This window comes from Sciurus carolinensis, chromosome 10, assembly GCF_902686445.1.
Source record: "Sciurus carolinensis chromosome 10, mSciCar1.2, whole genome shotgun sequence".
In the NCBI taxonomy this organism is placed as follows: Eukaryota; Metazoa; Chordata; class Mammalia; order Rodentia; family Sciuridae; genus Sciurus; species Sciurus carolinensis.
Window position 1 is genome coordinate 139,100,394 of NC_062222.1, and position 26,923 is coordinate 139,127,316.

At 42.4% G+C, this 26,923-nt stretch overlaps 1 protein-coding gene across 12 annotated transcripts in view; it reads right to left on the bottom strand.

The window, feature by feature from the left end:
- Fam193a (family with sequence similarity 193 member A) overlaps positions 1–26,923 on the bottom strand; it is a 139,545-nt gene that overhangs the window by 68,403 nt on the left and 44,219 nt on the right. For 9 of the 12 annotated variants that reach the window (XR_007110470.1, XR_007110472.1, XR_007110471.1 and 6 more), the window contains exons 2-5: positions 20,325–20,567; positions 3,728–3,888; positions 3,109–3,276; positions 72–306 (exon numbers count right to left, since the gene is read on the bottom strand). Coding sequence is in view for 3 of the 12 variants with exons in the window: in XM_047566136.1 (XP_047422092.1) it covers positions 72–306; positions 3,109–3,276; positions 3,728–3,888; positions 20,325–20,549 (789 nt within the window). In the remaining 9 variants the exon portion in view is untranslated. The remainder of the gene's footprint in view (positions 1–71; positions 307–3,108; positions 3,277–3,727; positions 3,889–20,324; positions 20,568–26,923) is intronic. The other 3 variants (XR_007110473.1, XR_007110478.1, XR_007110477.1) reach the window with 3 other exon arrangements.

The following is a 26,923-nucleotide window of genomic DNA, read 5'->3' on the forward strand; positions in this document are numbered from 1 at the left end:
CTCAACACATAATTCTGCTCTTTAGTTCACCTTCTTAGCAACCTGGCAGAAAAGGGAGTGCTGTCTCTTACCAGAGTGCTGAGGAAGGTGCTGATGGAGCGAGCGGCCTGACAGAGAGCACCATACTCCTCAAGGAGAAGTGAAATGAAGTGGTGTGCCTGTGGTGGGCCCTGCAGGCCAGATGGCGCCTTTGTCTTTGCCGCAGCTGACAACTGCCGAAGCAGGCGAACCTTCATCTCCAGCACATATTCGCGGGCTTGCTGCTCCAACCGTTGGTATAGCTGGTAGGGGTCCCGCTCACAAAGCCTGCACAGAGAATGTCAAACTCAGCCCTGGCCTGTCCACACCAGGCCAGGACAGAACAGTCTTCACATCAGTGGGCATCTTTTCTAAAACCTTTCTAGTTATCTCTACCTATCAACGATAGGGGTCATCTTCCTCACCAGGACCTGTGAAAAGTACCATCACACGCCTTAACAGATAAGGAACCTAGACACAGTGTCGCCAAGGAACCAACAGAAAAACTGACATTTCCTGAGCACTTTCCTTCACAGAGCACTATTTATGCACTTGTACTCACTTGGCTAACCCCCACACAGGAGCTTTGCTTCATGCCTCACTGTCCAGAACACCTAGGTCACCCAAGCTGGGGACAGTGTCTGAACTCCAACAACCAGCAGGTGGCAGGGTGTATGACCCGCCTCAGAGTTGGCTGCAGATGCAAATTCAACCTGCGATGATTAACAAGAGGTAGAACTGAAGGTTTATGTATTAACAGGTGAAAAGAACCTAACCCAACAAAGGTGATACCAGGCTGTAGAATTAGGCACTTTCCTTCCTTCTAGGAACTCAGGGAATAAGGCAAATCATCACTATTTTTATAATCAGAGGAAAATTTAGAGTGTTTATCCTATTTTTAAATTACCTCATCAAAAAAGCAATAGCTAGGTATAGGGGCACTTGCCTGGAATGCCTGTAATTCCACCTACTAAGAAAGCTGAGGCAGGAGAACCACATACTTGAGGTCAGCCTCAACAACTTAGTGAAACTCTGTCTCAAGAATTTTTAAAAACTTAAAAAGGGGTGGGGTATAGCTCCATGATAGTCTGCACAAGACCCTGCAATCAACCTCTAGCACTGGGGGAGAAATGGGGAGGTAAAGCAATAAATGAGTATGAAATACCATTAGTAAGTTAAGAGCAGAGGAAAAATTCATGCCCACCACGAGCCACAAAAGCAATGAACATGTCATGAATCTCTTTTCAACATGGAGATGATCCACTTTTAAAACTTGTTCTACAATGTCTGGCATCACTATGGTTAAGATGCCACTTCTTTTAACTGTGCACTTCTAAGATGCCTCTAGGTGGAAGCCTGGGACCACTGTTGCAAGACCCAAACTGCCATATATGTCAAAGGAGGAACCAGCCACTCTCAGCACCTATTAAAGATGAGTTGTAAAATGTGTTAAGCAATAGCGCTTGAATTTTATCCAGTAGATTCTTTCACCTTTTAGGCTATTAGGTCAAAAGAGAAGGTATAAGATATCACCTGTTCCATTTTTAAATTGACATACCACCTAGGTTATAAAAGACAAGAGATAAGGAAACCCTTGCAATTGCACATGTGAAGCCTTATATAAAATATGGTTAGGGGCTGGGGAGATAGCTCAGTCGGTAGAGTGCTTGCCTTGTAAGCACAGGGCCCTGGGTTCAATCCCTAGCACCACAAGAAAAAATATGGTTAAAGTTGCATGAACTGATAGAATTCCTGCTATTGTTGGTATATTTCAAACAGATCAATTAATTTTTGTAGCATGATACTTCAAATTTTAATTATGAGTATAAGAAACTATCTCCTGAAACAAAATGTATCTCATTTATTAAAGCAAAACCACTAAGATTTAAAGGACATGGGAAAAAATGAACTCACAAGTAGACTGGACATCTCCTTCTTAGTTTTCCCAGCATGATCAGATTAGATGCACTTTATTTCCTTGTCCATTTCTGTATTTTATAAATTTAAGGAACTAACCATGTGGTACTTTTGCAAGCAGGTTTCTTAAAACTTATGTGAAAAAGAGGCAGAATATTTGAAGATGCTACAGTCTGTTCATTCACCCACTCATTCATGCATACACCCAACAAACTACACTAACACAAACTGTTGCAGGATGCTACACTAAGGTATCAAAGATGCAACATGAATGATCTGTGAAGTCATGGTCTGACATAAAGATTCCATACTTTTTCTTAACACTCACTAGGAAACCTGCCTTCTAAAAAAGGCACACACCTCCTGAACCATCTCATGTGATACCAGTGGCTCAGATGTGGAACCCTGAACACAAGTTAGCATAACCATCGCCACCCACTACCTCTGTTCCAGGATAAAACCTGCCAGACAGCAAACATGAGTTCACGAGAACCCTAAAGTGTACATTCAAAATGTGACAGAGAAAGAAATAAAAATGAGAATTGACCCATGCAGTGTCTAGCTCAAATGTATCGCTTTTATTTGGAACATTCCAAAAATCAGTAAAAGATGGCACTTTCAAATGAAAAGGAAATAGAAGTGACACCCATCTCACCTTCTATAAGTTACTGGGCACAAGGTACCTGCTGAACAACAGATGCAAGGCTGGCTGCATGAGGCAGCTGCACAGCCAGGACTGGCCCCAGCTGCCCTACACCCACACGCTGCAGGCACCTTCACAAGCTGCTGGCCTCATGATGCCTCAATAAGTGGGACAGCTCAGCCTTTCTCCCTGGCTGATAAATGCAAGAGTACTTATGAAAGTACTTAGCATCATCCTGGTAGAGCAGGGACTCAGGTAGGCAGATAAGTATTCTTGTTAGTCTTAATGCAAAGAAATGACAGAAACATTTCCTGTCTCATTAGGAATTGGGGGAACTTGCAACATTTTACCCAAAGGGCTTACTATAACCAGCTGTCTGCTAAAGACCTGACCTGTATCAAAGGCCAGGCAAGCCCAGCTGAGCTTTCCTCAGGACCTAAATGAAAGCTCACCCAGGCACAGAGGCTCCACAGGAAGCTGGGAAGGGCAGGGATTTGTACAGGGACATGACAAGAAGGGACAACTTGTACCTATCCACGAGCTCCTTCACTCCCTCCTTGTCGGGTACCAGGGACTGGTCCTGGTCGTCTGCCAATGGTGTCCCCGCCTGGCGGTAGATGCAGCGGACCATGTAGCGCACTTCTGACCAGTAGTTCTGCAGCTGTTGAGGTTCCCGATCCATCTCTGCCGAAATTTCTCTGTGACACAACACAGGAACCAGAAAAGTTGGATTGTCTACAGGAGCTCTTCCGTCAAGGTGCACATCAAACAGCTCTGACCCCCGTGGAGCCTGTGCCTTTGCCACCAGGTTCTTCCCTGGGCAGGGTGCAGAGCCCTTTCAGATACACTCCTGGTCTCTCCTCCCCTCAGCCCTTAGAAAGTTGCCACTCCAGCCTCCCTACCACCACTGCCTGGCTATTAACGCTCCTTTTAGAATCTAGTGATTATGCCCCCACCTTTCTGAGGACTAGCTTTCTAGTGTCAGTCCTTCAAGGGCAAGAATTTTTGTTTTGTGCTTTCCCTGTAACAACCAGGCCATTGTCTTCTTCTCAGTAGCAAAGCAAAAGTTTGTCATTGTTTATCAAAAGAGCCCACTTTCCTGTTCTGGCCCAACACACTCCTGGACAGTGTGGTCCAATCTGCACATACCTGCGCTCGCTGCAGGCTTCACAGGAGCAGGCAGCCTCCGAGGGCGCGGCGCCCAGGCCTGCAGAGGGCAGTGTCTGTGTGCCCAGAGCCAGCCTCCCTGTGCCACCAGTCTCAGGCTGGGAGCCCCCCAGTGGTGAGTGAAGCAGAAAATCTTGGCCCTGCTTTAAAAACAGAATATAACAGACCAGTTATGTTCAAACTCTTCAGGAAAATGCCTTCTAGAAAAATTTCATAACAATCTCAAAAAGAAAATATCTCAGTTGACATTACATAGGCAAGTTTTTCTGTCAAGAATTTTATTTGGGACCAGTGATTTTTTTTTTTTTAAACCTCCTGATGGTTTTTCTTTGTTTTTTTAACCTCCTGATGGGTGGACATGAGGACACCCAATACATTTATTTTATTTTTTTTAAAAAGAAGCGTTGTGCTCCCAGTGTCCTCATCAGCACGTGTGACAATCACCACAGCAGGCATCTCCAGGACCTGGAGCACCCATAATCGCTTGAGGCGTAGGCACTGGTAGAAGACTAGGCCACTCTGCACTCAACATGCAAAGGTCCAGGGCAACACCCCTCTTTCGCAGGGGTTCCATAACCTGTACTGCCTGTTCTGACTGAGGAAAAGGAAGCTCTGAGCAAAGATGACAGGATGTGGCAGGATTAGATGATGTAGTCCATCCCCCAAGGAGGGAAAGGACTTCACCAATCACTGCTATAGAGAACAAAAACACAACCTATCCTCTTCCCCTTCTCCCTCCCAATTACCCACCCAGCTGGCACAGAGAAAGATGCTGCTAAGGTGAGCCAGGGCACTGGAGAACCCCAACCAGGGCTCACGACTGGTGCAGCCAGTTCCAATGCACCCCAATAGCTGGGGAGGGGTAGCACAGAGCCCCAGGACAGACTCCTACAGGGAACGCTTTTGAGTGCAGAGAGTTGCACCCTTCCCTCCTGCAGAACTCAGTGAGCAGCCCTCCCAGAAACTGGGTGTCAGCTGAGGCTCACTCACCTGGTTTGGTGAGGCTTATGCACATACTACACACATCACCACCCCAGTAGAGGTGCAAGAAACTCCTCCAAGGGTCTATCAGGTCTCAAGGGTTTGACATACAGTGATATGAGATTCTGAAGTGTAAAAGTCTGGTGAGTCCACCCCCTACCTCCAGTGAGCAGAGGGGAGCCAGAACTGTGTGCCAGAGGGGAGGGCAGAAGCTGTGTGGTCATGAAAGACCCCACAGAAAATGGGTGCTTCAGGCTAAGGAGGCGCCAACAACAAGGGCACAGGCCTGGGACTCCCAGACTTCAGACTGTGAGAAATAGATGCCTGCTGCTTGTGAGTCAGCCTATAGCACTCTGCTGTGGCAGGCCCAAACACTAGACAGCTTCTTACAAGCAAGGGTCAGCAACATGTTAGGGTAACAGGCCTCAGTCAGTCAGAAAGCCTGGCAGAGGATGGAGACCCCCAATCCTCCTTCCCAGAACCCCTTATCCACCAGGAAGCCTGCATAAAGAAGGCAGAAAGACACCAGATACACACCACTGCCCTCCTCCCTGGTGATTTCTGATGTCACTTCCTACAGCTGTGGGGAGAAGCTCTGAATTAGTAACACAGTTGAGTTTTTCAGCAGACTGGACTTGAATACCTGAAAAGGAGACAATTCCAATACTAGAAGGGGCTAGAAAGACAGTGTGGTCTGAGTGATGTCATCATGGGAATGGAGAAGCAGTCAGACAGGAAAGCTTGAGTGTAGTGAGGGAAACAGAAGTTATTCCTACACAGCAGCAGGTGAGAGCCTTCAACACACAAAGGCTTCCTCTTCTCCCCAGGCCATACCAACTGCTCCACTTCATGCTAACAATCCAACATCCCCCAACTGTTTTTCTGTCCCTACTATTTCAAGGCCAGGAAAAGCTCCAGTTACCTCCTGCCTCGAACTGCATGGGCTCTACTGGCCCCTGATTTCTACCCTTCCCACTGTGATATGTTTTCAAGCCCAGCCAGAGTGAGCTCATGTGGTCCCAGCATAAACCCTGCTGTGTTCTCCAGATCACTCCAGAATAAAATCTACTTCCTTACCACAGTTTCAAGGCTGCCTAAACAGACCTCTGTGTTTACGCTATTATACTTTTTCCCCTTGCTTGGAGCATTCATCCACTGATCTTTGGACAGTTTCTAATGACCAAGGGAGTTCTGTAAGTCAGACCTCAACAGATTCACCACTCAGCTCCAGGCCCATGCTTGCCAAGCTCTGTGATGAAGGAACCCATTTCTCCACTGAGGGCAGGCACAACATTCCACTTTGTGGGCAGAGGGCACTGGAGGAACACTGAAGAAGAGAGGTTCCTAGAGACCTCCTATGTTTCTCTTCTCAGTCCCATCAGCAGGCAGTTCTATCCTTGGTGTGAGAGGAACTTGGTAGCAGGTGCTATCCAGCAAGTTTCATCATCACCCAGCAACTCAGGGAGCTTCTCTTGGTACCCAGTGGGTTGTGACCATGCTCTCCAAGGAGGGGGCCTCCCTCTGAGTTCCTCCCTGAGTCCTCTCCTGCAGTCCCAAAGCTCATGGTTACTTCCTAGATCTGGCCTAACAGATCTTTAAGGCTCACTTCACAGGTCTGGATAGCTGACCTCCTGTGCCTTGTTACTTTTTCCTTATGTTACAATATGTCAGTTTAATTATCGGTGTGATGCTCACCTGCTAGCCAAGCTCTGCTAAACACACCACACTAACCACTCCAGTGAAGCTTTTCTATCACAAACTGCTATGTGATGCACGTGGTGGAACATGATTATAATCACAGCTACTCAGGAGGTTGAGGCAGGAAGATCATTAAGTTCAAGGACAGCCTCAGCAACTTAGCAAGACTCTGTGTCAAAATAAAATTTTAAAAAGGTAGAGGTAGGGCCTGGGAATTTGGCTCAGTAATAGTGCTTGCCTAGCACGTATAAGGCCCTGGGTTCATTCAATCCCATATAAATAAATGTGTGTGTATGTGTGTGTAAACTATTGAAAGCAAAACTAACAAAAACACATGGTAAGATTTTTAATATATAGGAGGAAAGTATAAGACTACAAGGGTTAGGCTGGGATTGTGGTTCAGTGGTAGAGTGCTTGCCTGGCATGTGTGAAGTCCCAGGTTCATTTCTCTTTTTTTTTTTTTTTTTTTTTTTTTTTTTTTGCGGTAACGGGGATCAGAACTCAGGGCCTTGTGCTTGCAAGGTAAGCACTCTACCAACAGAGCTATCTCCCCGGCCCCCCAGGTTCATTTCTCAACACCACATATAAAAAAACAAATAAAATAAAGGTCCATCAACAACTAAAAAAAATATTTTTAAAAAGACTACAAGGGCACCAAAAGAAGTTCTGGGCTAAGGATATGGCTCAGCTGGTAGCGGCAAGTACAAGGCCCTGGGTTCAATCCCCAGAACCTCAAAAGAGAGAGAGAGAGAGAGAGAAAGAGAGAGAGAGAGAGAGAGAGAGATTGATTCTCAGGTGTCCTACTTTAAGTTCCTTACACTACATGTGAAGTGGCAGGATAGTCCTTGAAAGCAGAGGTTGAAAAGTTGAAAGGAGATATTGCAAACACTAGAAGCATCTCATGAAAAACTGTGAAAACAAAAAGGTATATAGGTAACAAACCAACAGGAGGTAAAATGAACCATAAAAAAGATTCAATTGGTCTGGGAGAAAAGAGAGTAAGAGTAGCAAATAACAGAAAGAATAATAGACAAAGAATATTAGTAGCGACAAAGAGAGATGGTGGTGATGATAAAAGAATTCAACAAAAAGAAGTAACAATGCTGAACTGGTAGGCATTCTATTAACAGAGCTCAAAGTACAAGAAGCAGGAACTCAAGGAAACATGCCAATCCAGAATTACATTTGGAAATTCAACATTCCTGTCAATAACTGAACGAGACAAAAGCATCAGGAAAGATGACCTCACTGACACTCACAGAACACTCCTCTAGCAGCAGCAGAATGCAGCGCTATTCAAATGCCTGTGGAACAAGCACAAGATTGACTACAAAGCAAATGTTTTCTTAAATAAAAATTTGAAAATTAAATTGTATAAAGTATGCTCTTTTATTACAAAAGAATTAAACTAATAATCATTAACAATAAACTATTTGGAAATTTAAAAACACACATAAACAACTGAGCTAAAGAATGAATCACAAGGGTGATTATAAAATATTCTGAACAGAATAAAAAACTCAATATATCAAAAATTGTGGACTACAGTTAAAAGTGGATATCTACTACCAGAAAGAATGAGAAAAATATAGTTTAGGAGTAAAATTATGAAAGAAAAAATAGAAAATTGATTAAAAAGAAATGTGGTTCTTCAAAAAGATCAATCAAATTCATAAACCTTCAGCCAGTCTTAACGAAGATTAAAAAAAAAGAGAGACAAGTCAAACAACTGACATAAGGAATAAAGGGGAACGGATCACTACAGATCATATGGAAATCAAAAAAATAATAAAGGAACATTCCGATCAACTTCACATCTACAGATTTGACACAAAAATGGGCAAATTTCTTTAAAGACAAAACTAGTAAAGCTCCCTAACAAAGAAACAGACAACCTCTAAAATAAATTGAACTTCACAGCTCAGAATCTTCCCAATGAGGCAAGTCTCAGGCCAAGGTGGCTCCACTGTTGCATGTACCAAACACTCAAGGGAGAAATAATACCAATTCTGAGCAAACTTTTCCAAAAGATTAAAGAGGGGTAATACTTCCCAGTTCATTCTATGACACTAAAGCCACACAGAAATATTATGAAACAAGAAATTTACAGACTAATAATCTCCATAAATGCAGACAATAATCCTTAAAACATGAGCAAACCTATAAAAGGGGAACATATCATGACCATGACCAAGTATGGATTATCCATCCTAGAAATTCAAGGTTTGTCCAGCATTTCAAGTATCATCATAATTTAGTTAAAAAACTAAGAAAATGAATAACTGTGACCATTTCAATGAAAGAGAATTTAACAAAAATCAATATCCAATTATGATGATAACTCTCAGCAAACTAAAACTCAACTTCTCACTGAAATCCTACAGCTAATACAGTACTTAATAGTGAAAAGATTGAATGCTTTCCCCTAAGATCAGCAATAAAAGAAAGGTGTCCACTCGTATCAGTCCTATTCAACCACTTACTGGAGGTCCTGGAAAACAGAGTAAGATAAGAAAAAATAAAGACATGCAGGTTGGAATGGAAGAAACACATTGTCTGAGATGGTGTGATCTACATGGAAAAAATTCCAAGGAATCTACCAAAAGACCACAAGAATTAATAAATGAGGTTTCAACTGTGGGAAACAGAAAGTCCAGTGGCCCATTTTCAAAACACAATATTTAGCTCTAAATGTAAAATTATTGGGGATATAGAAAGAAAAAAGACGAAGGGGAAACAGAATAAATGGTTACCAGCAGTTAATACCTGAGTTGTGACAGATTCACAGTCCTTCAACAAACAGGAGGTAGGGAAAGGAGCCAACCTGACCAACCAAGATAAACTGGAAGTGCATTTACCCCAAGAGGGACAAAGGGAAATGGGGACAGGGAAAGGTGCATTTCTTTAAATAACCCAACAGGAGAAAGTAAAACCTAGGCAGAGTTCAGGAAGACTATGCACCCATGGTACTCAACCAATGAGGCACCAGGGAAGGAACCTTGGACACTGGGGAATGAAATGCTGACTGTGTAACTGGTCTGGGTGTGCCTGATCACCCAGACACCGGCTCTTGCAACACTGCCATTAACAGCCTCAACTCTGTGCCTTTTGTCTCAGGCCATTCTTTGGATTTGGACAGGTGAGCATGTTCCTCACAATGTGATACAGTACCAATAGAAATTACATTTCTTTTTTTTTTTTTTTTTTTTTTTTGCGGTGCTGGGGATTGAACCTAGGGCCTTGTGCTTGCAAGGCAAGCACTCTACCAACTGAGCTATATCCCCAGCCCTAGAAATTACATTTCTATATACTAGCAATAAGCAGTTGGATACTGAAACTTTTAAGACGTACAATTAAGATAGTAAGAAAAATACTAAATACTTGGTAAAAAGAATACTATCTATAAGGTCCACACATTGGCCACTATAAAGCAATACTAAAAACAGACTTAAAAGATCATGATATAACAAACAGTGTGAACTGGAAGGCTTAATATAGTTAAGATGTCAATTCTCCTTAAAATTAACCTAGATATTCAACACAATGCAAATCAAATTCTATCAGGCTTTTCTGTAGAAACTGACAAGCTGATTCTAAATTTTATGTGGAAATGCAAAGCATTTGGAAAAACTAAGACACTTCTGTAGATCAAAACAGAAGTGGGCATCTAAAAAAAAAAAAAAAGAAGTGGGCATCTATTACAGGAAAAGAATTTGGAGGGCATCTACTACAAAATTTCACGACTTACTCTTTCAGGAATGAGGGCAGTATAAGCACAAAATGGACTCAAGTAACAGATCTGTAGCCAGGGACACATACCTATAATTCCAGTGAATTATGAGACTGAGACAAAAGGATCACCAAGTTCAAGGTCAGCCTCAGCAACTTGGTGAGGCCCTAGACAATTTAGTGAGACCCTGTCCCAAAATTTAAAAAAATATAAAAGGGCTGCGGATGTGGCTCAATGGCTGAGCACCCCTGAGTTCCATCCCTGGTACAAAAAAAAAAAAAAAGGGAAAGAAGGAAGGAAGGAATCGATTGATCCATAGATATGGGATCAACTGATTTGGGGGGAGCATGGGGAGATGGTACTGGGAATTGAGTCCAGGGATCCTTACCACTGAGCTACATCCCCAATTCTTTTTATATCTTATTTTGAGACAGTCTTGCTAAGTTGCTTGAGCTGGCCTGGAACTTAACAAAGGTAACTGAACAAGAAAAATTTGTCTTTTTCAACAAATAGTCCTAGAACACCTGAATATGATATGTCAAAGGATGCCCACAACGCTCACTTTACAACAGATACAAAGCTTTGTTCAAAATGAATCATATACAAAAGAGTACAAGCTAAACCTTGAAGACATGTAAAACAAAAACAAAGGGAAAAAAATCTTTAATAACTCTGGATAGCCAGAATTTCCTACAAAGAACAAAAAAGCACAAGTTGTTAAAAAATTGATCAACTGTACTGATCAAAACTTAAAACTTTTGGTCAAGCACAGTGATACATTCCTCTAACCCCAGAGATAGTGGAGTCTAAAGCAGGAAGATCACAAGTTCAAGGGCAGGTTGGGCAACTTAGCAAGATTCTGTTTCAAAAATAAAAAAAGGGCGGGTACATAGTTCAGTGCTAGAACAGCCCTGAGTTAAATCCCCAGTGCCAAAAAAGAAAAATCTGTGTTCATAAAAGCCAACATAAATACAAGTGAAAAATAAAGAATTAAGGGAATATCTAAGAATGAACATATTATGACTATATAAAAATGTTTTACATATATTCTGCATATATAAAGAAATCCTCTCCATCACGTTGGCTTAGGACTAGACTTCCTTAACAAGACCCCCAAAGAACAAGAAATCAAAGCAAGTATCAATAAATGGGATGGATTCAAACTAAAAAAATTTTTCTCAGCAAAGGAAACAATAAATAATGTGAAAAAAGAGCCTACAGAGTGGGAGAAAATCTTTTCCACACACACTTCAGACAGAGCACTCATCTCCAAAATTTATAAAGAACTTAAAAAACTTTACACCAAAAATACAAAGAACCCAATCAATAAATGGGCTAAGGAACTAGGCAGACATTTCACAGAAGAAGATACACAGCTGATCAACAAATACATGAAAAAAGTGCTCATCATCTCTAGTAATTAGAGAAATGCAAATTAAAAACCACTCTAAGATTTCATCTAACTCCAATTAGAACAGCTATTATCAAGAATACAAGCAATAATAAGTGTTGGCGTGGATGTGGGGGAAAAGGCACACTCATACATTGCTGGTAGAGCTGCAAATTGGTACAGTCACTCTGGAAAGCAGCATGGAGATTCCACAAAAAACTTGGAATGGACCTACCATTTGACCCAGCCATCCCACACCTCAGTTTATACTCAAAGAATTTAAAATCAGCACACTAGAGGATGCAGTCACATCAATGTTCATAGCTGCTCAATTCATAATAGCTAGATTGTGGAACCGATCGAGATGCCCTTCAATTGATGAATGGTATATATACACGATGGAATATTACTCAGCCATAAAGAATAATAAAAGTATGGCACTTGCTGGTAAATGGATAGAGTTGAAGAACATCATGCTAAGTGAAATAGGCCAAGCCCAAAACACCAAAGGCTGAATGTTTTCTCTGGTAAGTGGATGAAGATACATAACGAGGGGGGTGGTGGAGGGGAAGAGAAGAATGGATGGTGTAGAGGAAAATGGGGTGGGAGAGGGTGGGGGAAGGAAAGATAGTAGAATGAGACAAGTCAGTATTACCCTACGTATATATATGATTACATGAATGGTGTGAATCTACATTGTATACACACAGAAATGAAAAGTTGTACCCCATTTGTATACAATGAATCAAAATGCAGTTCTGTAAAAATAAAAATTTTAATTAAAAAAAAAGAAATGAAATCCCATAAACCAATCAGAACAAAACAACTTGAGAGAACAGTGTGTCCATGGGCCCTGATACCCTTTGGCAGGTCCACTAGTCAAAACCACTGCCATATGAGTATCAAGATGCCCTCTACTTTTTCACTGTGCTCATGTCTACATTACAGCAAACACAATGGTGGCAAATCCCAGCACTCTGACCTGTGTTGAGGGCTGATGGAGCGAAGCACTAGTGACACCGTGCTCCTCAGGGTTTCAGTGGAAAAGCCAGCTTCACCAACAATGTCCCTGAGGCAGTCAAGTCAACATTTGTATTAGCTCTCGACCACGAGTACATGTCTTCTGAGTGTTCTGAGGGATGAAACAGGAGAGCACGCACAGTACTCTGCAGCCTTCCCAAGGAGGGCTGCTCTAGAAAGGCATGACGTGATGCACTTTGAGCACAACACTCCACTCCACCCATGAAAGGCCAATTTTACTTGAAAGAATGATTGACAGACCAAACTATGGTGATCTAGACTTGGATACTTGCCAAATATTTCCCAAAAATGGACAAAATGAACCTGTCACTTTAAGGAAAACAACTGATGCTATGTGTAGCTAATCATAAAATCTGAGTTTTTCTCACAATCATAATTTTTCTGAGCAAAGATCAGAATTTGGGGTTGAGCATGGTGGCAGATGCCTGAAATCTCAATGGCTCAGGAGGCTAAAGACAGGAGGACGGTGAGTTCAAAGCCAGCCTCAGTAAATTAGTGAGGTCTGTCACTCAGTGAGACTCTGTCTCTAAATAAAATATAAAAAAGGGCTGGGGGACTGGAGAGAAAAGCCATTATCATGATCAGTGTGGTACAATTTTTTTTTTTTTTTCACGCAAAAGACTTTATTTATGGAGACAGATAAGGTCTGCTCAGGGTAGAAAAAGAAAAGAAAGACAAGATGGCGTAAGGCTTCTCCCAGATACTGGAATTTCGCGAGCTGGGAGGAACCCATTGCGGAGGAGAATTCTTGCAGACTGACTGATGGACCAATAACATGTTAGGACGTAACGTGGGAGGCAGGAAGATGACGGCAGCGTAAATCGGAAATTCCTATAACATAAGAGGCAGGCAGAACGCAGACTGACAGGTGACGGGGAGGCTGGAAATTCCTGAAATGGAAGAGGCGGGTGGAACGCAGATTGACAGGTGGTGGGGAAGCTGGAGGTACAATTTTTTAAAATAAACTATCATGCCACTGGAAAGGGGGACAGAGTGGGCCTGGGGGTGTGGCTCAATGGTTAAGTGCCTCTGGGTTCAATCCCTGGTATAAAAAGGGGGAGGGGAAAGATCAGAATTTAGGAAAGCTTGCACCTGCCTCTATGGGTGGTAACTAACCGTCAAGAAATTATCACTTCCCCAAGATGGTGTACACCTATAATCCCAGCTACTCAGAAAGTCAAGGCAGGAAGAAGTTAAGTTTGAGGCCAGCCTGAGAAACCTAGCAACTTTGTCTCAAAATAAAATAAAAAAGGCTAGAGTGCTCCTGGGTTCAATCCCTACAAAGGAAGCAAGGCAGGCAGACAGGTTGTTTGGCAGCCTAAACCAGAATACTCACAATTATCTGAAAGTTATTAAATTTTTTTCATTTATTTCAATCAAGGCAACCTATCACAAGAGACTAAACACAAAAGCACATAGAAGAACCCAGTTTTCTTCTATAATCCAAACAGTAAAGAAATTTGTAAAAATATCTGCTGTCACTCTACTCACTAAATTATTTTTGGTTTGGAAAATAATTTGTATTTTAAAATGTGCTATTAATCTTAATATGCCATCAATTGATTACATAAATCCCCTATATTATAGCAACTCCTTCCCTCCTTTTAAGACAACACAATAGTCTACAGTGTGCTCCAAGAGGATAGCTCATAATGGCGAAATATGGAAATGAAATACAGTGTGTTCCCAAAGGAAAACAGTGCGCAGCAATGGAAATGAAGGAATGACAGCATGTATGAATCTGGAGCTTAACTGCACACTGCATGAATACATTTTTACAAAATTCAAAACACCAGGAAAACCAAACTATAATGTTTAGACACTTAAGTGATATGAGCAACAAAGGCAAGAGGGTGAGTGACAGCATACCCTCAGCACAATGGGGCTGTGAGGACCAGGGAATGGCTAGGAGGGCTACTTGGGGAACATGGGATAAAGGCAACACACCTGATCTTTGACTAGTGGTGGCACTAACCACCACGAATACATTAGCAATCACAGCAGAGATCAATTTCACCATTAAGAAGTAGACACTCAGTGAAACCAAATTGTCTACCTCTCTGCTGACTGCACTCCAACACCTAAAACACACTTCTCAGAAATGGGAAAGGAAAGGCCACAAGAAGGAAGGAGGGCAAGTGCTTTAGAAGCTACAGGTCAACACCCCAAATCGCTTCCAGGAGAAAGACACCCCCATAGAAGGCTCCAAGGCAACAAAGAAAGGATGCGCCGAGATGCAATGTCTTTAAGCTGTGGACACCCAGTACAACTGCAAACATGCAGAGCCAAAGTGGAAATATTTATAAGGAAACAAAGAGAAAGAAACACACAGAGTAGGAGATTTAGACTGATTTCAAATTGGTAAAATAAGCACACAAGAAATGATGATCACAGAAACAAGGATTTAAGTACCCAATTCACAACAGATTAATAGCTGCCCACAGAACCCTCCACCCAAGTCCAGAGAAAAGGTCATACTCAGGATCATGCAGAACATTTACAAAAACTTAACTTTGTATCAGAATTAGGAACTGTAAATAGCTGGCAAAGAATCACTATAATATAGAGCATGATATCCAACGGTGATAGCAATGAATTTTATAGCTAGAAAGGAGCAAAAAGCTCAGGTGTGCTCTTGCATAGTAAGGCAACTAGAGACAAAAATAATAATTTGTACATTTCAAAAGCTAGAAGAAAGGATTTTCAAAGTTTTCACCATAAAAAAAATGATAAATGTTTGAGGAGACAGGTATGTTTAAACTAACTTAAACACATTACACAATATACATGTTATTCAAACACCCCACTAGTGTGTGTAATTTTAATGTTTATGTATTAGTGAAAAATAAATTTAATTTTAAAAAGTCAATATGATTAAAGATAATTCAAGAATTAGATGTTTAGACACTTAATAAACTCTAAAGTAGTTCATGGGTGAAAACTAGGTAATACTTTAAAGTGAGTCAATGAAACTACCATTTCAGAATCGATAGCAATAGTTAAGAGGTTTAGCACATATCAGAACAAAATAATGAAAACTGACAGGTAAGTATCCAAGGTAGGAAGGCAGGAGAGTAACTGTGAAGAAGATAAATCTAGATTAGTGGCAGCCACCAACGGCATGGTACAGTGATGGCCCAGTGGTTTCTTATGGCTGCCTGCCAATCAGACAGGAGGAAAGCAGGCAGGCTGAGCCTGGATCAAGTTCTCACAGGCTTCCAGGTGAGGTCAGAACAGTAATGCTGTGGCTACGTGATTAAAATTTTAAAAGGAGAAGACACCAAAGAGAACAGTGCCAGTTAACTCCCCACTTGTGTCTGTCATTTCCCCACAGGGGAGGAATGCAACTCCCCTAAGCAGCTGACACCCAGGCCCAGGCCCAGGCCCAGGCCCAGGCTCAGGTTCAGGCTCAGGCTCTGGCTCTATCAAGCCCTGTTAGGCAATGTTCAGAAGAGACCTAGAAAACAGCATCCAGCTCCGGTGTGCACCTGCCTGGCTGTGGCAATGGAAATCATTCCTCAGGAGCAATGAGAAACTGGGGGACCTATCCTTGAGTCACTAAGAGCTGCCTGTAACTCAAAAACACTGTGGTGTTTGCTATTACCACCTTCCAAGAAAACATTCTGTGACACAATCACCTGTTAGAAGCAGAGCCCTCTGGAAGTAAAGAAGATGAAGAGGCAGATGCTGGACGAAATTTACTGTGCACTACTCTCTTTCATGCCTCTAAAATTTTTCTATGATGTCTACCATTGCATTAATTAACCAACCACACACAACACGTGTATATAAAGTAACAGTAATTAATGAAACAAAGTGAAAAAAATAGTTATTTTAAATATAACAAGTTGTGCCAGGCACAGTGGTACACACACTCCTGTGATCAGAGGCTGAGGCTGAGGCTGTGGCCAGTCTGGGTCATTTAACAAGACCCTGTCTTAAAAAATAAAAAAGGATAGGGATGTAACTCCATGGTACAGCAACCTGGATCCAATCCCCAGTACTTAAAAATAATTTTAAAATATAAAAGAAAAAATTGCTTCTTTGAAAGAAAGAAAAAAACAAACCTGACAGACTTTTAAAAAAATGATTAAAATAAAACCACAAATAACCGCAGATAAAGCAGGAATTGAAAAGAGACCCCTACATGGGTCTAATAACTATGACATCTAATAAGTTTGTACTAATAACTATAACATCTCCTAAGACTGTAACTTAACAAAACTAATTTTATTCACTGAAGAAGCGCAACCAAAAGTTATACCTAGAGACATGTGTGGTTACATCAGAGTACTAAGGCAGCAGAAAACAGCTTTGCACTTGCACCACAAAGAAGAAGAGTAGGTGTCTGGGCATGAGAATGTATGGAAGATAGGCTGCTCTTGGGTAGCTACAGATGAGGACTCTAGGGAGATACAACGTGACACTGGAAGGCAGGTTAAAAAAAAAAAAATCTAATCTAATATGACCACCAGCGATCACACAATGTTTATCTAGAAGAGAACAATTCAGTTCCACTTTCCCTAGGGGGTCAGAAAACTGCAGAACAGTGCTCCCAGAGCTCCCACCCCAATGAGACAGAACCACAGTTCATAAAATCTAACTTGGAGCCAACCAAGAACAAAAGCTACCAGATGAACTTTACAACAAGGGGCAATAAGTCTTTCCAAGGAGAAAGGGACACCCTCACTCTTTCACCTCTGACAAAATGAGGAAAACAGAAGGAGGCCATAAAAGCAGGAGAAAAACAGCTCAATAAGTGTGGCCAGCAAAGGAGTCTAACCCCTGGAAGCCCCAAAGCATTCCTAGGAAGCCTGCAAGAAGCCACCCACCTTGCTGACCAACCCTTCTTCTGTAGGAAGCAAAAGCCTTCAGGGCTGAGGAGGGCAGGCACCCTATGCCCAGGATTAGCATAGAGAAAAGCAAAGGACAGACCCTTGCAGAAACAAGCAGAGTCTGGTTGATGGGGCAGGGCTTGCCAGGAAAGTTGCCCCTGAGGCCCCAAACACAGGGCTGCCCCAACACAGGCTGAACAGTGCCACGTAGGAAGTAGAGAATGACCGCTCCCTCAAGTCCACAGAGATACAAGAGTGTAGCACACACCACTGCAGACAATCAGCCTCACAGGTGCACAACCAGTAGCTCCCTCAGCCTGGGGCTCTCTACGCACTGCCTGCACTAGTCCTAACAGAATGAGAGAAGCAGAAAGCAAAAATGCTTAAGGAAGAAATGGTAACACCAATTCCGTACAAACTCTCCCAGAAGGGAGAAGAAATGGGGACACATCTTAACTTCTTTCCTGAACATTACAAAATAAGACTATAGGCAGACATCTCTCAATGGCACAGAGGCAAAGTCCTTGATGAAAGTCCAGTAAACCAATGCAGCAATATGCCGAGAGGATGCCCACAGAAAGGTCTATGTGCAAAGGTCCTTCAAAGTTTTTTACTAAACAGCCCAAATCTGGAAGGCCCCTCCAGTTAATTAGGGAAGGGTAAACTAGTTTATCTACACAATGCTTTCAGCAATAAAAAGAAAACTACTGACACATCCAACAACATGGATGGTGCTCAAGAGTGTTGTGCCAAGTGACAGAGTTTATAGAACACTCTAGAAAAAGTAGAACTATGGGGGCAAAATCAGGTCTGTGATTACTGGGAGGGGCCAGATACTGACTACCAAGGGGAACAAGGGAACTTTATAAGGTGATGCAAATGTTCTGCAAATGTTCTGCATCTTAACTGTGGTAATGAGAAATTTTTGTGTTATTTTTAAAGAAAAAGGGTAATTTACTGTGTGTAAATTATCATCATTATTTTAAAATGTCAGTGATCTTAAACCAGCATCAACAAAGAGGTTCACCTACAAAAGCAACAGGTAGTCCATGGGCACATGCAGGCCAGCACTGCACCTCTGCGGAGGCTGTGGTTGCTGTTTTGGGTGAGGGGAGAAAGCCTTGCTGTACAGATGATCGTTACCAGGACAACTGCCAGCCAGGGCACAAGAGGCTCCACTGCACAACTGATGATGTGAAACAGTATCATTTCTAAGGGCATAGACAGGCTAAATACCAGAGCAGGGCTGAAACAGGAAGGAGAGATGACAAAGTTCAAGACACACAAAACCAAAAACAAGCCAGTAGAAGGACTTAGAACACTTAGACACTGGAAGTGAATACGAAACAAACTGACATAAGTAAACTGAACAGTCTTCCAATTAAAAAATGAGGGAAAAACCAAATACTTTTAAGTGGACACATAAAATTATCACATGAAAAATGACAACAGAATGTGTCATTTTTTGTGTGTGGTGGTGCATTCCTATAACCCCAGTGACTTGGGAGGATGAAGCAGGAGGATCCTTAACAACTTAGCAAGACCCTGTCTCAAAAGAGCACAGGGTGGAAGGTGGCTGGGAATGTGGCTCAGTTGTAAAGCACTGGGGTTCAATTCCCAGCACCAAAACAAACAAACAAACAAATTTTTAAAACAATAAAAGCACAACATCTGAGAGGAAGAAAACTTCAGACTGACTATTAAACTCTCTCTTTCCAGAGGTGCATTACTGAGGGTTGAACCTGTGTTCTCATTTTAATCTGTAATGAGGGTCACACAGTACATTCACTCCTTTTTTCATCATTTGCTTACTCATTACTTCAAATATTCTGAGTACCTAGTATGCATCAGGCTAGGCGCTGCTCTTGACAAAAAAAAAAAAAGAGCTGCCTTCATGTAGCTTATATTCCAGTACAGATGATGACAAACAAATGATTAAGGGAAATATACATGTTAGAAACAGGTCTAACGAACAGAAATAATGCAGGAAATGGGCTTGTAAGAGGGGGCTGAGTGAGAATCTACCTTTAGTTTAGTAAACAATGAAGCCCAAGGTTTAGCAACTAAAGCCTACTTTGAGGGTACTGCCCTCAAAGAGTCCCTGTCTGAACAGCTGGGTGACAGAAGCAAAGAAGCAGGTGAAGCTCAGGGTATGAACCGCCACTGGCACAGTAGCCAAATACTCCTTTGATTATCACTAGGACTAACTGGAAAGTAGTCCCAGGTTAGGAAACGCAAGGTAGTGATTGTTGCCTTTTAGTGGCCACATATGGCAAGGGATCAGAAGAAAAAAAAAAGCTCAGAAAACAATTAGTTGCTTGAAAGCAGAAACTGGGAAGAGATGTGGGGTCTCAAATGGTTGCAAAAGCCAACTCCTAGAACCTAAAGAGTAGATCTCAAAGCTTTTTTAGAACAAGGGCCCACTAAGACTTCCATCTAGGTCCAAGATGAGAAGAAGGGCCCCATCCTACTTCGAAGGCCTCAAGATAGCCTCCCATAAGCTGAGGCATGGGGGAAATAAAGGGGGAAGGCCAGGCTTGAGAATTGCATCCTAGGAAGAATTTCAGGTGAGTTACCATCCCATGGTATTGTCTAGAACTAAACACACAAAAGGCCCACCAGCTATTCAGGGAACTGCACCACCAAAGAAATCCTGAGCCTAGACTAAAGAAGTCAAAAACAGCCAGGGGACCACCAGCTTGCTGACTGTCCTGATAAGGAGGGCAGATGCCCACCACCTACTGCACCTGTGGCCAGTGAAGGATGGGAGGGTGGAATAAAGGCCAGAAGATGGTACAGAAGGGAGCACTCTCAAAGCAGGTGGCAGGCCCTTTCCTCTTGCTGCCAGTTAACCCACATCCCATAGAGAGGGCAATGAGCCTGCTTGCGCTGGCAGCCACTCACCGGCTGGTCAAGGCCGCCGTGCCTCTCCTCCTTCTCCACAGTCCTCCGGCAGTCCGGGCACACCCACAGCGGCAGGTGCAGCACGCTGTTGCCCTTGGGAGCCATGGAAAGGGCCAATTTGCTCGCAGTCTTAACTCCACTCTCTAAGAATGAAGGGTCTTTCCGTTCACTTCTGCACAGAAGACAATAATCCCCAGCGGGGTAGGGTGGTGTCCTATGATTCATGCCAAAACTAAAAGGAGTCTGGAACAGAAAAAAAAATTCTATTTTCAAAACCTAATCCACAAAGCCAAAGTTGTTAAATATATATATGTATATGTATATATTTATATATATATATATGTGTGTGTGTAAATATATATGTCTAAAATAAGTGCACATTTGTTTATATAAAGAAACAGAATAGAAAATTTGTAAAATAAAACTGAACCTAGTGTTTCAGAAACTCATAATACTTGAAATAAAGTAGTAACACCATTAAAAAAATTTTATTAGGAATTAGAAAACTCTGCCTAGACTTCTTTGTTACTTCCCCTAAGGAAAAATGTCAGTGCCATGGTCAGACCATGAGAAAGCACCAGAATGGCACTTCATCAAAAGGCTTGAAGTCACTACCCCAAGGCATCTGCACCCAAGGGCTTCATGCTGAATTGGAAATTGACTCCAGACCACCTCAGACAAACAACAGAGAACCCGATAGCAGCCATACATCCAAGACCAGTCTCCCCTTCCAGGCTCTGCAATAATAATGCTGAATCCAGTTCCAATTTCCCACTTTCAATGGCTGCTTTTTTTCAAACAGGTCCTAAACTGAAGGATGAAGGAAGGGACAGAGGTTGAAGGAAGAGGCAAGATTATCCTATATCCTTTTCAAAAGATTACCACCATCCTCTCTGAAAAGTAAAAGTAAGCTTTAGAGAAACACACACCCCACCTCCGCCCCCCAGAGAAAAAGAAGCCAAGGCTCAGGAGTTTGGAAATGGGCTTGAGGCCAACAGGCGGGGATGTCTGGCAGGTAGGATTTTAACCCAAATCAGAGAACTCCAAGAAGGCCCTCACACAGATGGCACTGCTGTGCACATGATGACTAATACCTGAAGGTCCTGGAGAGACTCCAGAGGCACAGGGCAGTAGGTGGGCAAGGTCAAGCACAGGAGCCAGCACTACCTTTCTGTGCTCAAAGCCACAGCACACTGCAGGGTTACCACAGTACCCCTTTGATCTGTTCTGTCTTCTGGAGGGTCCCTGTAGCAGTGTATCAAGTATGAAGGAGAACAAGACCCACAGCAAGGCTACTGTGGTTTCTCACAAAGGCTCCAGCTCCACCCAGAAACTCCTCCAGTGCCCAGCCAAGTCCTACTCTTGTGGTTCTCTCTCCATACTGTCACCAATGTTCTATTGGATTGAGTATGCACTGGCATGACTGGCCCAAGAGGCTAAACAAATAATGAATGCAAATGTCTCGTTCACATTCTTAACATGCTTTTATAAACAGTGGTTGAAACTATGTGGGCTTATCACCCTACAAAGTTCTGTGGGTTTAACCAAACCTGGCTCAGTGGATAATTTAGTATGTGGGGGATGTTGGAAAAGAATTGAACAATGTCTGCCAATCATGTCCTTATAGGTCCCAGACCCCAATCACAGAATATGGGAAAGCAGATGTCATTTTCTGGACCAACAGATCTGAGAAGTATATAAATTATGATGGTTTCAAAACTCACACCAATTTAACCCTTTGAAAAGCTATCTCTCTTCCTTAGTCCTGGAAAACAAACTTCACCAGCAGAACAGTTACCATCATCAGACCTCATGGGTCCTGCTAGGTTTTATAACCAAAGTCCCAGGCTGACACCATGACTGACAGCCACCATGGCCTTGAAACATCAGGTTCTGTGCCCACATGTTTATCACTCTTCCATTATAGGTAGAGTGTCCCTCATCCAAAAGGCTTGGATCTAGATGTGTTTCAGATACTTTCAGGGTTGGAATACTTATATACATGTAAGATATCTTGAGAAAGAGCCCCAAAATTCATGTTCATGAAAAATTTGTTTCATATACACCTTATACACATAGACTGAAAGTAATTTTATATAATATTTTTAAGTGCACCTGAGTTTTGACTGTGACCCATCACCTGAAGTTAGATTTTGAAAACCCTACTAGCTGCCATGTTGGCACTCAAAAAGTTTCAGATTCTGGAGCATTTCAGATTTCAGATTTCTTGAATCAGAGTACTCAACTTACACTTACTGGGAGATCATGACTACCCAGACACTGGGGCAGAGATGAATAAACAAAGATCTCTGCCTTTGAGGAACTAATATGCTCCTCAAAAGACAAAATAATAAATAAATTAGTAAAAATGTACAACACTGGATAGGGGCAAATGATAAGGAAAAAAACACAAAGTAGGAAAAAAATGCCTGCTGCTGGTGGGTACAGAACCCTTTCACTTAGGGTGGCAGAGAGGGCCTTCTTGAGGAAGTAACTTAAGGAGACCCTTGGAGAAGAGCACTATGGCAAGCAAGCAATGAGGCAGCGGACCAGGTGGTTGGGGAGGGTGAGACAGGGAGCTGAGGACCAACTACAAGTGTGCATGGGAGGGGATGAAAGGGACAGGGAAGGTAATGAGAAGACAGAGGAACCAGCAAGAGGGAGATGGTAAGACTGCTGGAGCCGGGGAGGCACAGGTGAGGCAAGGCAGAGGTGAGGCAAGGCAGAGGCAAGTCATAAAAGCGGGAGAAAGGTCAAGGACAGCATCCACTGTCTGGGTCAGCATGTGGAGTATTGGGCCAAGAAGACATCCAAAAACATCTGGTTATCTACTCTACACCAGGGTGCAATGCAAAGAACACAGGGCACCTGCTCTTGCTCTAAAGGGACATTAAACAAATGAAAGACAAAGCCACATGGTGCCATCCATTAGAAAAAGAGTTGGTAAGGATGTGGAATGGGACTAGGAGAGTGGCATCCTTTTTCAAATTATTTTTTTGACATTGTAAGTGGACAGTATGCCTTTATTTTTTAAATTTTTATGTGGTGCTAAGGATTGAACCCAGGATCTCACACATGCTAGGCAAGTTCTCTGCCACTGAGCCACAACCCCAGCCCCAAGAGTGGCATTCTCTTGGTGGTTTTTGTTTGTCGATTGATTTTGCTTTGTTTTCTTTGTTGTTGTTGTTTGTTTGAGACAGGGTCTTGCTGTGTTGCTTGACTGGCCTTGAACTAGTGGTCTCAAGGATCCTCCTACCTCAGCCTACTGAGGAGCTGGGATTATAAACGCACACTACTACATACCTTTGGTATTTTTGCAGGAGCACAGCAAAGATCTAAATGTTAAGGAGAAAAGGAAATGACGATCTAGGAGATGAGCAGGCAAAGGGGACAGCATGTGCAAATGGGCAAGCTCAAGGAAAGAGCAATGCCACAGGGGTGGAGCTTCCAGAGCAAGGGAGTACAGCAAGGGAAGGGGAAGGTCACTCAAGCTTATTATGGTTTAAACAAGGGCATGGATGGAATTCCCATTTTAAAAAAAGAAATTTTGCTGTGTGAAAAATGAACTCTGGTGGGACAAGGATGTAAGAAACGCTGCTGTAGACGGTTCTAGGTGCAGAAAGAAGACAAGGTGGTTTAGGCTCCGTGGAAGCCATGGAGGAAAGCAGTCAGACTCAGGGATGCTGAAGGTGGGACTCTTCAAGAGTCCTGAGGAATGGGCTTAAACCCCTGGGCAATGATCAAGTCAATAATAAACAACCCAGAGGCAGGAGGGAAGGCTGGAACAGTGGCAAAAATCAGAAGCCTGCTTTGGATACTGTGCACATGATGTTTAAGAACATCCAATGTGAAGTTTTTGTTCTGCATGAATGAGATACTCCAGCAACAGGGTACAAATGGATATAAATTTGGCATCATCAGTACACGTGCTACCTAAAGCCATGGAACTAGATGAGATGGCCTACAGAGGAAGGGTTTGTCTGCATGGTGGCATGCCTGTAGTTTCTACCTGCTTGGGAAGATAAGGCAAGAAGATCTCTTGAGCCCAAGGGTTGGAGACAAACTTAGCATAGCAGGATCCCATCTCAAAACAAAACAGAACACACAGAGTATGATGGTGCACTCCTGTAATCCCAACAACTTGGGAGGTTGAGGTAGGAGGAGTCCAAGTTTGAGGACAGCTGCAGCAACTTAAGAGAGGTTCTGTCTCAAAAAGTAAAAAGGGCTGGGGATATGGCTCAGTGGAAGAACACCGCTAGCCTCAATTCCCTGTACCAAAAAACAAACAAACAAACAAACAAAAAACAGAACTTTTCAAGACCTGATTATTTTCTCTAGTGGGAAGTTAGTCCTTGAAAAGGCTAAAATTTCACTCTCCATACCCTTTCCAGAACAAAGTAAGTAGAAGGGTTATCACAACACCACACACCTGATATCTGACTCAACCCAACTACTACTGACCTCCTACCTAGTAACTTTCCTAACTGGCTAAATGTGAGGTGCAAATATGAATTCCATTGATTCCTTTTAAAAATACTGATCACTGGACTAAAATATAACAAGTACCATAAGCTGAAGATATCTGAAGTATGCAATTTAAAAAGTGTTCATGGATGTCCACCTCATTAAGCCATTACCACAATTAAAACAAGGAACATTTCCATTACCCCAAGATCCTGCAATCCTTCTCCAACTCCACCCCTGTCCATAGATAACCACCAGCTGGACCATCTGTCACTAAGATTACTTAGTAAATTCTAGAACTGTACATAAATAGATGACCTTTTGTCCACCTCCTTTCACTCAGCACAACTTTTGTCTGTCTGTTGCAATATGGGGGTATGAATCCAGGACCTTGCAGATGATATGCAAGTGCTCTAGAACAGCTCAGGCTGCAGGTGCCTGCCACTGCACCAGGCCAGGTATCATCATTTTGAGATCATTCTCACACATGCAAGGGGAGTTTGTTACTTTTAATGCTGAGCACCATTGGTTATCCACTCTTCTGCTGATGAACATCTGGGTTGTTTGTGGTCTGGGCTGTTATAAACAGCAGCTATGAACATTCACATACAAGTCTTGGTGTAGAAATGTACTTTTGTTCTCTTACATAAATACAAAGGATAGAATGGCTGAGTCATATGTTATGTGTGAGTTCAACTTTTAAGCCAACCCTTTCCCAAAGAACAGTATCTGAGAGTTACAATTACTCCACCTCCTTAGCATGGTCAGTTGTTTTATCTGTAGCCGTTAAAATGTGTAGTGGTACTACCTCACTGTTTTTCTCTACTGACAATGTTAAGCATCTCATGTTGCTTATGTCAGTTCTTACTTCTGTGGTGTGGTATCTATTCAAATCTTTGGTCCTGGTTTAAGGTTTATCAATTTGATGAATTTTAAAAGAATAAGCTTTTGATTTAATCAATTTATGTATTTTAGGTTTTTTTCTACTTATTAGCTTTGTTTTTGTGTTATTATTTCCATTCTCTGGGTTACTGTAGGTACAAATGGCTACAATTGTTCTCTACTATGTCAAGGTAGAAATACGCAGGTCACTGAGTCCTTTCTCTTGTACAATATGGGTGGTTAGGACTGTAAGTTTTCCTGTAAGTACTACTTTGGCTGCATTTAACAATTTTGATATGTTCTGTTTTCCATTCTCCTTCAGTTCAAAAGACTTTCTAATTTTCCTTCTGATTTTTTCTTTGTCTTGTTGGTTGGTTGTTTAAAGTATGGTTTCATTTCCTAATATTTGCAGTTTTCTAAATATCTTTCTGTAATGGATTTCTAATATAGTTCTGTCCATCAGAGAAGAATATATAATCTTAATCTTCTAAATATATTGAGATTTCTTTAATGGTTCAGAATATGACCTATCTTGGTAGATCTTCAATGTTAGTTAAAGAATGTGTACACACACTGCTGATGTTGGGTGCAGTGTTCTATAAATGCCAATTAGATTAGCTGGCTGCTGGTGCCTCCCACATGACCTCTATCTCCCTGGAGCCATCTTTCATGATGCAAGTATTGAACAGGAGAACCTCTGCCTTAGACCCTTCCACTGTTCCACTGCCTGAAAGGAACCAATCTCCAAGTCATCATGCATGATGTACAAGGCCCTCTGTCACGGGTCACCGCATCACATAATTTGCCTAGCTGAAATGGTCAGTTCCACACTTCTGTGCCATCCCACTAAGTGGCTTTTACCTCCCCTTGCCTCAGTACTTACCACCCATTAATTCAAGATACAGGAACACTGTTCAAGGGAAGGAGGAACAGAAACTCGCATCAAAGTGCACAGGGAAAGACCAAGGCCACCTGGCCCTACCAGGAGGAACCTGGGAAGGTCTTGAGAGGACAGGAAGCAGTGGAGTAGATGTGAGAACTTTCATGCAGTACAGAGCCCCAGAGGAACAGAGACTTGCACAAGAAAGGAAGCACTGCTGAAGGAGGCACAGAAGGTTAACAATCTTTTTGGAAAACCACTGGCATGTTTTTCAGGCCCACTGAAACTCACCCATCTAACTGCCCCCTCTCTCCTCCTCCACCACTACCAATCTCCTTCCCCAGACATGCGCCTAGTCCCACCCCACCACACC